At 53.8% G+C, this 14,928-nt stretch overlaps 1 protein-coding gene across 1 annotated transcript in view; it reads right to left on the bottom strand.

Moving 5' to 3' along the window:
* Positions 1 to 14,928, bottom strand: part of COL9A2 (collagen type IX alpha 2 chain) — a 52,339-nt gene that overhangs the window by 24,000 nt on the left and 13,411 nt on the right. Inside the window, exons 8-16 of the mRNA XM_044424964.1 lie at positions 14,612 to 14,665; positions 12,511 to 12,564; positions 12,179 to 12,226; positions 8,728 to 8,784; positions 8,115 to 8,168; positions 7,186 to 7,239; positions 4,862 to 4,915; positions 2,989 to 3,042; positions 1,321 to 1,374 (exon numbers count right to left, since the gene is read on the bottom strand). Coding sequence (XP_044280899.1) covers positions 1,321 to 1,374; positions 2,989 to 3,042; positions 4,862 to 4,915; positions 7,186 to 7,239; positions 8,115 to 8,168; positions 8,728 to 8,784; positions 12,179 to 12,226; positions 12,511 to 12,564; positions 14,612 to 14,665 — 483 coding nt within the window. The remainder of the gene's footprint in view (positions 1 to 1,320; positions 1,375 to 2,988; positions 3,043 to 4,861; positions 4,916 to 7,185; positions 7,240 to 8,114; positions 8,169 to 8,727; positions 8,785 to 12,178; positions 12,227 to 12,510; positions 12,565 to 14,611; positions 14,666 to 14,928) is intronic.

The raw sequence follows: 14,928 nt of genomic DNA, 5'->3' as shown, positions 1-14,928 counted from the left end.
ATATGGACAGATGGGCTGAGGTGGGCCACTGCCCCCAGAGTTGCCACGCACGCACCCCCTTGTGCATCCCCAGCAGGAATCAGGCGCAGGAGCTTTCTCCAGTTCCAAGGCAGGCCACCTTGAGCTATGTTCGATTCGGTGGGCTGCGAGTTCCATGCCAGCCGACTAGCCAGGAAGGTTAGTCTGCTGGGAACGTGACGAAGAGTTCACAGGGATCTGGAGTCCCGGCAGACAGAAGTGCCACAGGCACAATCTGCCTGCCTTGGAAGCTGCAGACAAGTTCAGTGGTGCAGAAAGAGGCCACTCGGGGCAGCCGCACTCCGTGGCTGCCGCTTTGCGAGGGGCGAGATGCAGGCCAAGGGGAGCGATCCAGCCCTGCCAGCAGCTCCGGGCAGCTGCTTCCCTCCCCTTTCCCTGGCCACCAGCTGTTCGGTGGTTTGCCTGCATGAGTGTGGTTTCGCCTGCCTCTTAGCACTCGGCTCTCCTCAGGCTTCACTCCTGGTTGTAAGAGCTGCAAAGTGGGGCTTCCCCAGCGTGGCCCCTTAAGCTTTCGTCCCCCTCCACACCTGGAATGCAGCCCACAGAACTTTTTCAAAATAAAATGGGGCCTGGGAGGACAGAGGCTCAACAGCAAGCCCTTCCAGGCGCAGCTCGAGATGCTGCTGATGGCTGACGACGCTGCAGGCGGGCCTGGCAGAGAGCGCCTCCACCCCTAGTCCCATCATCCCCTGAAGACTGGCCAGGAGGGGCTCCTGAAGCACTGCCCAGTAAGCATCCAAGCAGGCTGCTGACTAGACTCTCCCTGCCCCCCGCTCAGGAATCCCCGTGCCAGGGGCTTCCCCAAGCCTGGACCGGTGCGCCGGGCCCTTTGCATTCCAATTCAGTTTGGTGGCCAGGAATAGGGCAAGCAGGACTTGAGAAGTAGCACCGTAAGGCAGTGAGAATGCGGGACTAGGACCAAGGAGGATCTGGGTTCAAATGCCCTCCAGGTGTTCTTGGGTCCATCACCATTTCTTTCTGCTTCTCCAGGATAAGAGCGGGAAAGCAGCTGTGCTCTGCCTGGGCAGCACGGACTATGGGTTCAACTGTAATTGTCACAGGTGGCATGACTCATCCATTCATTCCAAGCCAGGGGTGAGGCATCTGTAGAAACTGGGGGTGCACTCCGATGACTGCCACAAGCCCTTGAGCCCCTGGGATATGGGCTGAGAGGAGCGCTTCAGAACTAAATTAGATTACAGTTCAAATTAGTGCCTTTGGCACAGAGCTGCTTTTCTTGTGAAGATTAAACTTAATGCTTCAGCAGAAGGTTTTACTCACGAGGTCTCCCTTCTCGCCAGCCTGTCCTGGTGGACCCCTAGGGCCTTCTTCGCCCTAGAACAAATATGTTAAACATGCTTTGGTTAAAGAGAAAACGGCCTGGGGTGGGGAATAGAAAGAGAGGGGGAGAATTTTCAAGCTTCCTTCATCGTTCAATTTGGAAAATGCAGAACCCAGCAGATATATCCCTGCCATATAATTCCACCCATTTCTGGAGATGGAACTGGGAAGGCCTTCTGCCTCCACACCGAACTATCCTGGAGACCTGAGCAACACCTCCCCATGTCCTTTGATTCTGGGGGACAACACAGAAAGCCTGTCTCCTGGAGTGGGTGTGGGGCAGAGCCTTCTCCACCAGGATGTTCCAGCGTTGGCATACCCACTTTCCAGAGGGTTCATTGAAAGTTAAACTCTTTAAAGGTTTCTTTATTCTATTTCAGTGTAGGCTCCTTGTATTAATGCTGTCACTTGCCCTGGATTTTTTTTAATGATGGGTGGAAATACATAGAACAATGCAATCCAGCAACAAAATGGATTTTAGATGGGTCACAACTGTGAGAGGAGTCCCCACTGGCCTGCAGCGCCTTCGGCATGAATGGAACTGAACTGCTGAGTTCCCAGTCAAAGATGGGAGATACTCAGCTCAGCGACACTACAAGCGGGAAGGATCTTGGGACTGTGGCTGCCCACAGGCTGAGCACGCGTCAACCATGTGATGCGGCTGCAGAAAAGGCAAGCGCTATACGGGGCTGCATTAGCAGCAGCGCTGCTTCTGCACCGTGGGAGGCACGAGCTCCCTCCACTGGGCCCTGGTGAGGACCCTTCACAAGGCTGCGCTCAGGTCTGGGCACTGCACTACAAGAAGACGCAGGCAAGCCGGGAAAAGGGGACGGTGAAGATGACCAGGGGTCTGGAAACAGCCCTGTGGGCCCTGCGGAAGGGCAGCTTAGTAGCGTCCTGTATGGGAGGCACCTTGGGTGTGTGAAAGATGCACGAGAACCGGCACTCCCTGCTTCACATGCCGCAACAACCCCATTCCCAAGTTTGAAGGGAGAGGGCACGGGAGAAGAGGGTGGGGTGCGCATGGCATCTCCTCTCCATGCATTTAAGGACTTCCTCTGGAGTTTCCTGGGCTCCTTCGGGCCCGTGCTGCGGAGTGGAACATGGTTCCATAACTTAAGATGCAGGGGACCTTGGGGGCGTGAGAAGAGCGGCCCGTTTTCATTCCCTTCCCGGTTCTGATCTGGTTCTGATCTGCCACACTTCAGCAGCTGCCTCTGGCAAACCCAGGGAACAGAATGCCCCCCACCCCGCCCCCCGTGCAGATTCAGGACGAGCCCAAGACGGCTCGCTGCGGAGGTCCTCTGCCCTTTCCGCATACAGAAACAACCCTGATGATGAGCTTGACCACATTGCCACCGACGGGAGTCCAGCAGAGGCCTCGCGAAGAAGTCGGGGTGGGCTGTCTTGCACATGCGGCTCTGCCCTCCCAAAGGGGCAGGGGCTGCAGGGGGAGTGGGCAGAGTGTTGCTGGCCCCCAGCCAAGGCCGCCTTTGGCCAGCTGGCCAGCTCTGCCTAACAGCAGGGCTGTCCCTGGGGAGGGGTCCAGGGGGGATGTGGAGGATCCACCGGGGCTGGAGGAGAAAGGAGGGAGGAGCAAAGAGTTACCGGGGGCCCTGCCTCTCCAATGGTTCCCAGCATGCCTTTGTAGCCACGGGGGCCCTGCGAAAACACACAATAAAGAGCAGGTATCAATGCACGACATTCACTTCCCGCAAAGGTCTGCGCCTACAACTCAGTGCAACCGGATGATGCCGACGCCGCTCCCCTTGGTGGGGCTGCAGAGATCCGGAACGGAAGAACCCAGCAGGCACCTCTCTGCTCTGCTCTGCTCTACTCTGCCCCTCACCCAGGCCCAGACCCCAGCCTCAGACTGGGCGGGTGGAGGGAGCGGCGTCCCGGCTTCCCTGGGCCAAGGAGGGACCAGGATGCCCAAGCCCAGTCACGACCATTGGCACAGATTAGACGGGACGGGTGTGCAGGGCCGGGCCTTGTGGCTGGGCAGAAGGTGGGCCTGGCTTTGCTGGTGAACTGCCGGTAGGGCAGTCAGCAGGTCAGGATTTCTGTTTCACAGCAGCACAAATAAAATGGCCCCACCCCAACCTTGACACACACACACACACACACACACACACACTAATCTGCATTGCTGAAGCAAGGCGAGCTTGGAGTAACCAGGTGCGGGTTCTCGGTTGGGGTTCTGCTCCTCAGAACAAATTGCTGAGCTCAGAGTCCTTCTCTGGCTGTGTCTCTTGTCAGGCACTGGCTGGGTGATCTTAGCAGAAAACAACGTAAAAGACCAAGCTGACCCATCCTGCGCGCCCTGCAACACCGGGCAGAGGTCTTGGAGAGCTGCTGCCAGGAACTGAGGTAGACAGTCTGCCCTGGCATAGCACAGCCTCCAGTGAGCCCCTGCCAAGCTTGGGATGCAGCCCAGGAGGCCTAGTTTCTCCCCCGTGGCCTCCCGTGCCTTGCACGCTGCCATGCGTAGAGGCAGGGTGTGGAGGGACGCAGCACCAGACAGCTTAATTAGCACGGCTGCTGGCATGATCTGCCACCAAGCCCCTCGGACCTCCTTTTCCCTCCAAGCTCCATTGCAACTCGCAGGAGGAAATTTTGTTTTACAAAATATTTAATGGCGGACTGGTCTTTAATGGGAATTAAAATCCATTCACTTTACAAAAGACCCTCTCCTGGAGGAGGTGAAAACTGCCGAGTTGTTCATACGGATCAGCCCAGCAATGTGGAATTTTGGTCAATTTCAGGTGGTCGTGAGGCATCCACATTCCAGACTACGCTGCCGGGCCCACGATCTGGGCAGTCCCATGCCTGAGAAGAGGTCGCTGGCTCCATGGAAAGGCCTCGCAAAAGCTGCAGCACTGCATCATCTCTCCCATGGCCCAACCACAGGCAGCAAGTGACTCTGGGATGACTAATGTACAGACGTGAACCAGCCCTAAACACCTGAACTAGCAAACAGGCCCTCTCGCCCTACTTGCATATTAATGAATCTGGTTATTATATTAGGAAAGCACTAACGCTGGGCCTCTGCAGAACAGCATGCCCTTAAGGCCGGTTAGACCGCTGGACTGTGACTTGCTTGAAAGGCCCAGCCCCGTGGCTGAGCGGGGACTAGAGGGTCAGGGCCTGCCTCTCAGCCACCCCGACCTCTCAGGGTTGTTGAGAGGATAAAACAAAGAGAAGGATTGCGTAAGTTGGGTTCTTTGCAATAAAAATGGTGGCAGGTACATTAAACCAATAAAACACTGGCTACCTTCCGGAACACTGGGGAAAGTGTGACTTGGATGGGCTGCACCAGAAGCTGGTTTTTGAGTGTGCGTGCGGGTGGCCGTGGGCGGGTGGCCGTGAGCATCAAAATGGTGGTGCTGCTTTGTGTTCACACCACAGAACCTGGAAGTGGCGCACTGCGGAGTGTGCTGATCAACACATCCGCCGTTTCCGTCCTGCCCGGTGCACCTACCGTCTCTCCTTTAGGCCCTTCCATTCCAGGATATCCCCTCGGACCCTGCGGGCCCTGTGAAAGGAAAGCAAACCAGGGCTGGATTAATCACTGAGCTTCCGCAGTTCAGGTCACCTCTTGTAGCAAAAGCTGCTCGGCACCCCCCACTGCCCCCCCACACACACACACCTCCTGCTTGCCCCATCTGTCGCCTTGGAAAACGTCCGTCCATGGATGAAGCGTGGGAAGGCATTATCCCACAAGATTAATCGCCAGCTTCCCCCACCCATCTGATTCACTGATTATCTTCTAATGCTCTTACTTTCAGCCCAGAACCCCATTCGGGACATTAGTTTAATAATGGCATTAGCTCAAAACCCTGCACCATTTACTCAAGCAAAAGAAAAAATTTCCACCAGCTTCCAAAGCAAAAGAAAAATGTTTCCTTGTTAATACATTATTATCATCAAAGCAGAATAGCTTTTAATTAATGAATTACACCGAGAGTGTAAACACTGAGAACAGAATTATGTTAGGGGAAATTGCTGGCACAAAATGCATATATTAGGCAAAACTGCAGAGGAATGGTGTATACTTGGAGTAGGGCAGGTGTAAGCCCTGGAACCAGAGAGGCAGGCTGTTGGGACCTCCTGTGGAGGCTAGTGGGCCAAGTTGCCATCCCACTGGCCCTGCCCAGCTGCCTAGAGAAGGAGCCCCAGAGCAGAAAAGCGGGGAAAGACCCTCTCCCAGGTTCATCACTTGCGAGCTGAGCTAGCTGTGCAGGTTGCCAGGTCAGGGATCGTGGCTTCCCATTGGCTGTCATACCCCTTTGGGTGAAACTGCTTTGGGGACGGAGATTGGCTTTGGCAGTTTTGCAGGCAGGGGGCTGGCTTCTCCCCTCCATTCTGGCTTGGTGCCCAGGAGAGAGGATCTGGAGCCAGCCCACAGGGCCCCAACAAATATGCTTGCCAGCTGAGCGGGAGGAGACTGGCCAGGTAAAGGGCTCAGAGGCTTAATGGCTGGTTGCCCTGCCAGCAGGTCCTGAGGTCTCCAGGTGATGCTTCTAAGCACCTGGTTGGCTCAAAGTAGGACCTATAGAAATAAGATGTAATAGTGGGCGAGGTGCTGAGCTGGCACGCATAACCACAACCTGGGTGAGTGCACAGGCAGCAGTCTCCCCCAACTTTGCCCAGGGGGTAGCTGATGCAGCATCAAGGTCACAGGGGTGTTGGGGAGGGGTGCTATGATCTTTGGGAATTCCACGTCCCACTGTGGGGTCCCTGCTCACCTGACTAGTCAAGTTTGCTTATCTTTAAGTTTATCTTTGCCTCACTGTACTTTTTGTCTATTATGAAGAGGCTAAACATAAAAATCATGACAAGAAAGATGATATTACTTGGGCTTGGAGACTGTATGGAGGTCCCAACCTTTCTGGCACAGAGATGGACACCATCGCTTAACGAGCTGCCTGTGGCTGCCGCTGATCGCTTCTCGGTAACCAAGTAAGGAAGCCTTAGGAAACTGTTTCCCTTGGGTCCTCAAACTATGGCCCGTGGACTGGATCCGGCCTGCCTCAGAGCTTTTGGACTTGCTCGGAGAAAACGATCTCTGAGAGAGTCCAAAAGCTCTGAGCTGGTGCAGGCGTGCTCAGTGGGGAGATGGCCGCGATCGCGGTCGCACGCGTTCAGGGAAGACGGGAGCGATTTCGGTCGTGCTTTCAAGGGGGAGAGAGCCGCGATTGTGCTCAGGGGGGTGGGGAAGGTCGCGATTGCGCCCGCCTTCCCTGCACGAGCGTGCCCACAATCACATCCGTCTTCCCTCCATGATGGTGCTGTGGGGGGGGGGGGGCCACATTCCCACCCACCTTCCCTGCATGAGCGCGCCCATGCCCACCACCTCACTGGCCCATACCCGCTGCAGCCGCCTTTCAACTGGCCCCCTGTTGCAAAAGTTTGAGGACCCCTGCTGTTTCCTAATGAATCTGGTAGCTTTGCTTTAATTTCCTGCTATCAGTCTGAGCCATATGTGAGTCATATGTAGACAGGTGTACTTATAAATCTTTTTGTGGGCTAGTTACTTTGGTGGGATTATTGGCAAGTCCCAACATTCAGAGAAAGAAGAAACCATTGTTTCTGAAAAGAAATGTCCAGAAATTGTATTCTTATAAAGCAGTTAATATAATTTTACCAGCCTTGCTGAAGGGGAAATGAGAAAAGGGAATGTCTGTGAAGCTAGTGGAAGGGTTCCACATTGCATCCCAGAGCAGAACTGAAGCTATCCCTGGAACAAAAGCAGTCAGTTTAAGAAACAGCTTGAATAAATGAAGGAATAAATAAATACGTTACGGGAGGGCCGGGAATGCCTTGTTCTCCAGATAAGCCTATTTCACCCTTTGGGCCCTGGGGAAAATTTAAAAACAAACAAACTCGTTAGTGTTTTACAGGAAACAAAAATTCACACGCTAGTTTTAGAAGGTGAACTTTCAATTAGAAAAGTAATTCCATAATGGAATGGAATAGAATTTAGAAAAATCTACATCCCACCCAACTATTCAAAGAAGCATCAGTTCCTAGTCCCGTTCCCCCCCCACCCCCCCACTATCTTTCCATCACACAGGATTGTCTTTTTTATGCTCTTGGTGTTGCTACACTACTGCCAAATCCCCTCTTCTTTGTTCTGCCCCCACTTCCCATTTCCCACATGTTTTCTTGCTCTGCTTCTTCTTTCACTGACACTTGTTCCAGAATCCATGCAGGGCTGATCACACATTATGACACTTCAGAACTGTGCATAGGAACTGCGAAGTGAAGGCACAAATAAGCAAGTTCCAGTTTGCAAACGCGCATGAAGCACAGACACCAGGCACCAGGCAGTGCGACTCGCTCTCGGCCATTCCTGGGTGTGCCGTTTGGCAACGCGTCACAGGCTCCCCGTTCCCCTGGTACCCTCTTCTGCTAGGTGCCAGGCACAGGTGCAGCAAGGGAGGAAGTGAAGATAGGGATAGACAGCCTGTGTGGTGTAGCGCTTAAGGCCACAGGGCAGAGACTCAGGTGACCCGGGTTCTGGTGCCCGCTCAGCCAGGGAGCCCACTGGGTGACTCTGGGCCAGGCACAGACTCTCAGCCCGACCTCCCTCACAGGGTTGCTGTGGTGGGGATAACACTGGGAGCAGCAGGAGGAGAAGAATGTAAGCCACTCTGAATTCTTTAGAAGACAAAAGGCAGGCTATAAATCAAATCAATTAATTAATTAATAGAGCATGTCTCTATACTCACCGGCCTTCCTTGTTGACCAGGCTCCCCCAGGGCTCCTGGGCGGCCTCTGTGGCCCTAAAAGGGAAGGAAGATGGCATTGCAGAGGCTGCCTGATTCACACAAGACTCTTGCTTTCCCTCAGAAAGGGCGCCCTCTCACCCGCCTGAGACAGGATTTGCTGCTGGTTGCACTGGGTTTGCATGCTTCTCAGACTTGCAGTGATGCAGAAATCAAAGTGAAATTTTAATTAAAGGAAGCAGCACCGACAGTAGTGTGACCAAGTGTTCTGAGTTTAATGTTTTTAATTGGTGATTTACGTATTTAATTCTATGTTCATGTCTATTATGTACTTTGAGATAGTTTTTAAACATGTTCACTGGTATATACATGTATTAATTCAATAAATATATAGCCTAGACACAGTTTATGCAAATTACTGTCCTCTTTAGGGATGAGTCATAAGTACACTTGAACTAGTGGAAAATTCTGATCAATACTAGGAGCAGTGGAAGCAGAGGAGGCTGGTTATTGAGAGGTTGCTCTAAAAACAGCTCCCCATGATGCTAAACCCTCCGAAGTCACCATCACCACTTTCCAAGCACCATGGCAAAAGGTAAAGCTGAGCCATTCTTACCTTCAAGCCCTGCAGTCCCTGTGGGCCTTTGGGTCCAGGTGGGCAGTTGGTTGGACACTATATGGGGAAAACAGAGGAGGAGGGAAAGTACATTATTCTTCTCCTTCAACCCAAAAGAAATTTAATGGATGTGCATAAAGAGGGGCCAGTCTTCTTGCAACCCAGTTGCCTGGTTTCATAGCATTTCCAGGAAAGATAATATTCCAGGAATTTCAGAGGTGGCTGGAGGGTTCCCTGGACTCGCTTACTGGGGACAGGGGGAGAGGGAATGCCGAAAAGCAGCTCAGCCAAAGGGGCTGAAGAGAATGTGGGAACAGGTCTACGGGATCAGACCAAAGTCTCGTCTAGACCCACCACCTGTCCTTCACCTTCACCATGGCCAAGCAGATGCCTCTGGAAAGCTGACCAGCAGGATGGGAAGGCAAAAGCGCCTGACAGCCAGAACTGAGAAACCTTCAGTACTGGAAGTGATGCCCAGCCAGTGGGAAGGAAAGCCAGGGATCGCATGATCCACCATGCAGAAGAAGACCTAGAAAACCTGGGAGCCCAAGAAGAGAGAGTTCTGCAGAAGGAAGACAAGTCAGATTAGGTGTGAAGGAAGCCCCCTCCCCTCAAACCTGAGCATGCACAGAGCTAACCCGACGGTCTCAGGCGGCCTCTGAAAGCTGCACACCGAGCACAAGCCCTGCTCCATGTGCAGGAGCACACCATGTTAGGGGATGCCATTACTGTGCGCTGTGCATACAGGGGCCGGTCTCCTTTCCGTGCCCGCACAGGCGCCCTTCCCTCTTCTCACTCCCCTCATGTCCTGAGCATGTCCCAGGCCCCTACGCTTGCCCAGAGGCACGAATGGGGAAAGCCTTCCTCGGTGGGGCACCCAGCCAGACAAAAGGAAGGGAAGGAATTAACTGGGACTCCTTTCCCTTCCACCTGGGGGGAAGCTAAGCAGGGCAGTGAGGACAAAGGACCATGGGGTGCCTTGTGCTCAGCTTTTTGTTTCGGTCAAGCATCCTTTGCATTTAGCCACATCTCCCATAGGAGCCATTTTGTGGTGGTGTCCACGACAGTTTCTCAAATGCGCCCACAGCCCCCAAAACTTCCCTGCCTCTGGGGTGTCTGAGCACTGGACCCTCAGATTCTGAATGTGCAGATTCCTTACACTGAGTCAAACCAGCGGCCTCCTCTACCTGGCATGGCCGATACGGGCTGAAACCAGGCCTCCGGCACAGAGACGGTTCCCCCAGCCCAGCCAGCTGAGGTCCCACTTTCCTGGCAGGGCTGAGACTAAACCGGGAGCCTTTTGCAGGCGACACTCACAGCAGAGCCTCTGAGCCACAGAGCCCTCATTTGCGCATTAACATCATTATTTGCGTGTTGCTGCGATGTAGTGCTCTTCTCTTACAGCTGATTTTATCGAGTCAGAGGCTGCCTGCTTCCCTGCTGTGCTTCGGAAGGCTCGTCTCGCCTGCCCTTTCGTCAAAGCAAGGGTTGGACTATGCTACGGGACGCTTGCGCTGCTACTCCGGGCCGAATATCTTGCTAGGAATTTTAGATGGGCTTCATTGAATGCAAAGCTGCATTTGGTTCCCCCTTTCTCAGGAGCTGCATTTCCTCGTGCATCTACAGCCAGAGCGGTGCCCCAGAGACCGAACGCCTCCATCTGTGCTTGGACTGCAGGCTCCCGGGTCTTTCCAGAAATGCTCTTTCCCCTCTAGCAAACAGAGACGCAATGTCTTCTCCAGAACGCTGGGATTGCGGAGGACGGGCACTGTGCTCATGCCTTGCCTGCAGACGGGCTCTGCCTCACGCCCCAGCCTTGCCAGGTAAGTGAGGCCAGCTTTTTGCCTAGAACCACGGAAAGTTGCGGCAGCGGCTGCTCAGGCCCCCACTCAGCCATGGAGCTCCCAGGGTGATTTTGGGCCAGGCACAGAGTTGCAGCCCAGCCTACCTCACAGGGCTGTCGTGAGGCTAAGATGGAGTGGAGGGGAATGGTACTAATGGCTTGAATTCCTTGAAAGGGAAAAGGGGGGGCTATAAATATAAATGGGGCCGTGGTTCAGCTGAGCGCGAGGCAGCCTTTCCTGAAGCGGAGGAGCAGGAGACGAGGATGGGCAAAGCACGCCATGCGCAAGCAACCAGGGTGCAGTCCGGGGGCAATGCTCCTCAACCCCTCACGGAGAGGCTCTGGGCCTCCAATTCAGGGTGGGGGAGGAGCAGCACCGGTGATTTTGGCCACCCCTCCTCCTGGGCCGCTCACTTCTCCAGAAGGGCTTTTCTGGCGCTCTAGCTGGGGCATTTCAAAGGAGGGGAAGCTTAGGGTGGCTGGCATCAGTCAGCCCCCTCCCTCCTTGCCCCCCAGGTCACCTTCCCAACCTCAGCGGCCAGCAAGATGTTTTCTGAGCCATTTCCAAGGTGGAGGCAGATGGGGGGGGCAGGTCCGATTCCCTGCTCTGAGGTCACAAGGCTGTCTCTGAGCCAGGAATCAGAAGTATCCTGCAGCCCCCCTGATGCTCTCTGGAAGGAGCCTCCCAGGAATGGGGCTGGGGAGAGGGATTAAACCTACAGTCCCGGGATTTTACGCCCTTGCCTAAGCAGGGGTGGGCACCTGGGCCCAAAGGGGCAGATTAGGCAAAGGCATCTTCAAAGTGAACTGGGGACTCCATGTCCAGGGGCAGTATATCTGTGAGTCCCAGAAGCTCCAAAAACAGAGCAAACCCCAAACAAGAATAGCAGCTCCCTTCCCCACCCCCCTGATAACCTCCCCAGAGGCATCTGTCTGGCCACCACTGAAGCAGGACACTGGGCTATGGAGGACCTTTGGGGTGGGGAACCTTGTCCTGGGGATCAGGTCCAAGCCCCCCAGAATCTGCATCACAGCAGCACACAGGCACCACCTCAAATACGGGTGCAGCCTCCATCTTTGCTCCATGCACAGCTGGGGGAAAGAAGGCATTTCAGGCCCGCCTACCCCCCGCTGAGCACATTTCCTTCTATCAGCTTCATAGCTGGGGGACAGAAACAACAAACTGGAGGAAAACCAGTGAGGGGCACGGCCTAAGGGGAAGTCGGAGTTCCGGACTGAGGGGCCTGAATGTTCAGGCGTGGCATGTGGGGTGAAGCTCCCCCGCCCCCGTTTTAGGCCGATTCAGCAGAGTTCCTCTGCACACAGCGTGTCATGTGCCACGCACTCAAAGCAGCACGCACTCCGACGAGGGAAAGGCCCGAGCGCGGCCATCCAGCCATGAAGATCAAAGCAGAAGCCCCCAGGCTTGCCCAGCACCTGGTAGATGGATGCCAAGAAAAAAATCCATTGCAAAATTGCAGGTGCAGTGTTGTTTGCTTGTTTCTGTTTGTCTGTCTGTTTTTGCTTTCTGTGGTTTTCCAGCAATGGGCAGCAGACAGGTTTTGTTTTGAAAAACGCAATGCAGCCTGTAGGTGTCATCCTCCTTACCAATAAATCCGCGCTACCTTCAACTCCGTGGATGCGAGCAACGGGACCCTAGTGAAGGAATATGACATGATCAGAGATCCCCTCCACAGCTTCGGAAGAAACAGGTTCTTCTGCCTGGAACGGAGCTGACCATGAGCATGCACAGCCATTTTCCAGAAAGAAAGATCACACTTCTCCTAGAGCCATTTCTTGTGAGGAATTAGCCCGGTCCCATTAGTCCGGTCTCATTCCCTCGTGGGCACTGAGATCCGTAGCCATTAGCCACCTGCTGCTCCTAGACCTGTAGGCCCCCCTCCATGTAAAACACCCCAAATCATAGCAGTTCAACATACAGGCTTCCCAGGAGGCCCCGGGGGTCCTTGCGGTCCATCTGGTCCACGTTCACCCTGAAAAAGAAAAGCCAGAGCTGTATTCCACCCACAGAAGTATTTTGACTAGGGGAAGTAAAATGTCCAAAAGCAATCCCAAAGACAGCATTTCTACATCTCTTGTTTTAGTTACTCGCCGGAGATAAAAAGACCCAAACACCGAAAGGCGCGGATGAGCCGGAGAGAGTGCAGCGGCTCAGGCATGCGAAAAATGGGTTGGGGTCTGACGGTGTGCAGCTGATGGAGCCCGAAGGCTTACCGAATGGAGGCAGGGACAAGAAGGCATATTTTGGCACACAACTGCACAACGTCTCCTCTGGGCCCTTTTATGACTAACAAAAGAAGCAGCACACATTTTACAGAAGAGCAAAACAAAACAAAACATAGAAATTGCAGGGTGAGTTGTGGAACAATGGATGCAAAGCAAAATGTGCATGCAAGGTACAGAATGCAAAAGTCCAGTCCTTGACTCAGTGTTTGAAGTGGAAATTAAGTTACTTTAGCATACACAGTGACAGGGACCAAGAAGAAGAAAGGGAGCAGAATAGAGATGCAGCTGCTTTCGTTGCAGTTTTACTTCTTGGCCCCTTCCCTCCCTGTGTCCTTTGTGCAAAATAATCTACAGAACGAACTGCAAGCGTAAAGCTTTGGATTCCAGTGAAGGACCTCTCTGGAGCCCATCGGTATGTTATAGTCACTGTACGTAAAATAGTTGGGTCTGAGCAGTTGAGAGTTTTGTGTGCTCTCCTGGAGAAAGCAGAGACTGCATCATGGAATCATGGCCTTCCTGGCTGCTTCCTCTCGCCTTCTTTCTCTGCTTTCCTTCTGGCCTCATTCCATGAAGGGCTTATTTAGTGTGACATCCAAACTGGGGCTCCTGGTTTGTTGCTCCTAAACAAGCCAGGAGTCAAAAAGCAAGAACAAATGCCAGTTTGCAATTCTGGTTTGGAAAGGGAGAAACAAGGCAAAGTCCCCACTTTGGACAGCACACTAATGACCTTTCTGGATTGGTTAACCTTCATGCTAGCAAAGAGCAGCAAAACAGCAGAAACCAGAATGCAGCTCATTCACAATAAGCAAGAATTCTGTCAAATTCTGGGGTGCATTGCATACCTCTGCTGCCTCCCCCTTCTTGCCTGGCTAATATTTGTTGGGGTTTCAGGGGGGGAAGAGAGTGGGACATTGGCCACTAAAAAAGGAGAGAAGGAGAGAGGACCATCAAAAGCAACATGGATGCAGACAGCGGGTATGACGGCTGTCTGTATTCACATTTATTCCCTTCCATCTTCCTTTGCCCTTCTCTGGAACAGCTGCAGAGGCCAAGCCTGGCTTCCATGTGGCCAATTTTGAAGGGAGGGCAGCAGGATTGCCTCTGGGTGTTTTGGCACCCCTGGCAAAGTGGCATATTGCACAGCTGCTGGACTTACGACTTCTGCCAGCTCCAGTCTCTCTCTTCTGCCCCCTAATCCCCAGCAAAGGCCCTCTCTTTCCTACCCACTGCCCCCAACCACCCCCAGCCCCCTTTTCAGCCTCTCTTTCTCTCCACCTGCCATCTTCCTCCTCCTCTTCAGCATTCTCTCTGCCCCCATCTCCCCCTCTGGCTCGTACTTCAAAGGGGCCCTTCCTGGAATGAGACGTTCTGAGCCAAGTGGCCCTATAAGGCCCCTGCGCCATGGCAGCAGGAGCAGTTTGCAAGGGCACCTTAAACAGAAGAACATTAAGGAAAGACCCTGAAGATACGGCATTTGGGCCTGGTCAGCTCTCTGGACAGTAAACTTGCTCCATCCACCACTCCACCACAAGCCCAGAACGAAATGCTGAGTGGGCTCAGAGCTGCTCGGGGCCATACATGGACGAGAAGCTGGTGCAGCGGAACAGCTGGAGCCCCACCACTATCTCTGGGGAAAGCTGTGCTCACACACTCCAGAGGGTGGTGCCCAAGGCAGCCGTCCCACCCACCTCCCAAAGAAATGGCCCCGAGTGACTCGCATCTTGGTACATAACCGGCCTCGAACAAGGCAACAAGCCCCAGCGGATATCCACACCTCTCGGCTGGATCCCTCACCTTTGGTCCCTGAGCTCCGATTTCTCCGGGGAGTCCAACCTGACCTGGTGAGCCCTTTCGGAAGGAAACAGAGATGGGACAATTCACATTCTGAATCATAGAAATCAGTCACGAAGGGTAACAATCTGCTGCAGGCTAAAAAGAGTTTTACTTTTTCACCCCTTCACGCTGTGCCAGATCTTCCATCCGGTGCCCTGTGGGTCTGGCTGGAGAGGACCACAGAGGGGTGGCAGCCACACTCCAGCCAACAGCCACCTGCTGCATCGACTTTTGCAAAAAAGCAGCGTCCTCCAGCCGATGCGAAAGTTGCACAAACA

The sequence above is a fragment of the Varanus komodoensis genome, unplaced genomic scaffold (genome assembly GCF_004798865.1).
Source record: "Varanus komodoensis strain SLA01 unplaced genomic scaffold, ASM479886v1 scaffold15, whole genome shotgun sequence".
In the NCBI taxonomy this organism is placed as follows: Eukaryota; Metazoa; Chordata; class Lepidosauria; order Squamata; family Varanidae; genus Varanus; species Varanus komodoensis.
Note: the sequence above shows the minus strand (reverse complement) of the source record. Positions and strands in the feature narration are given on the sequence as shown.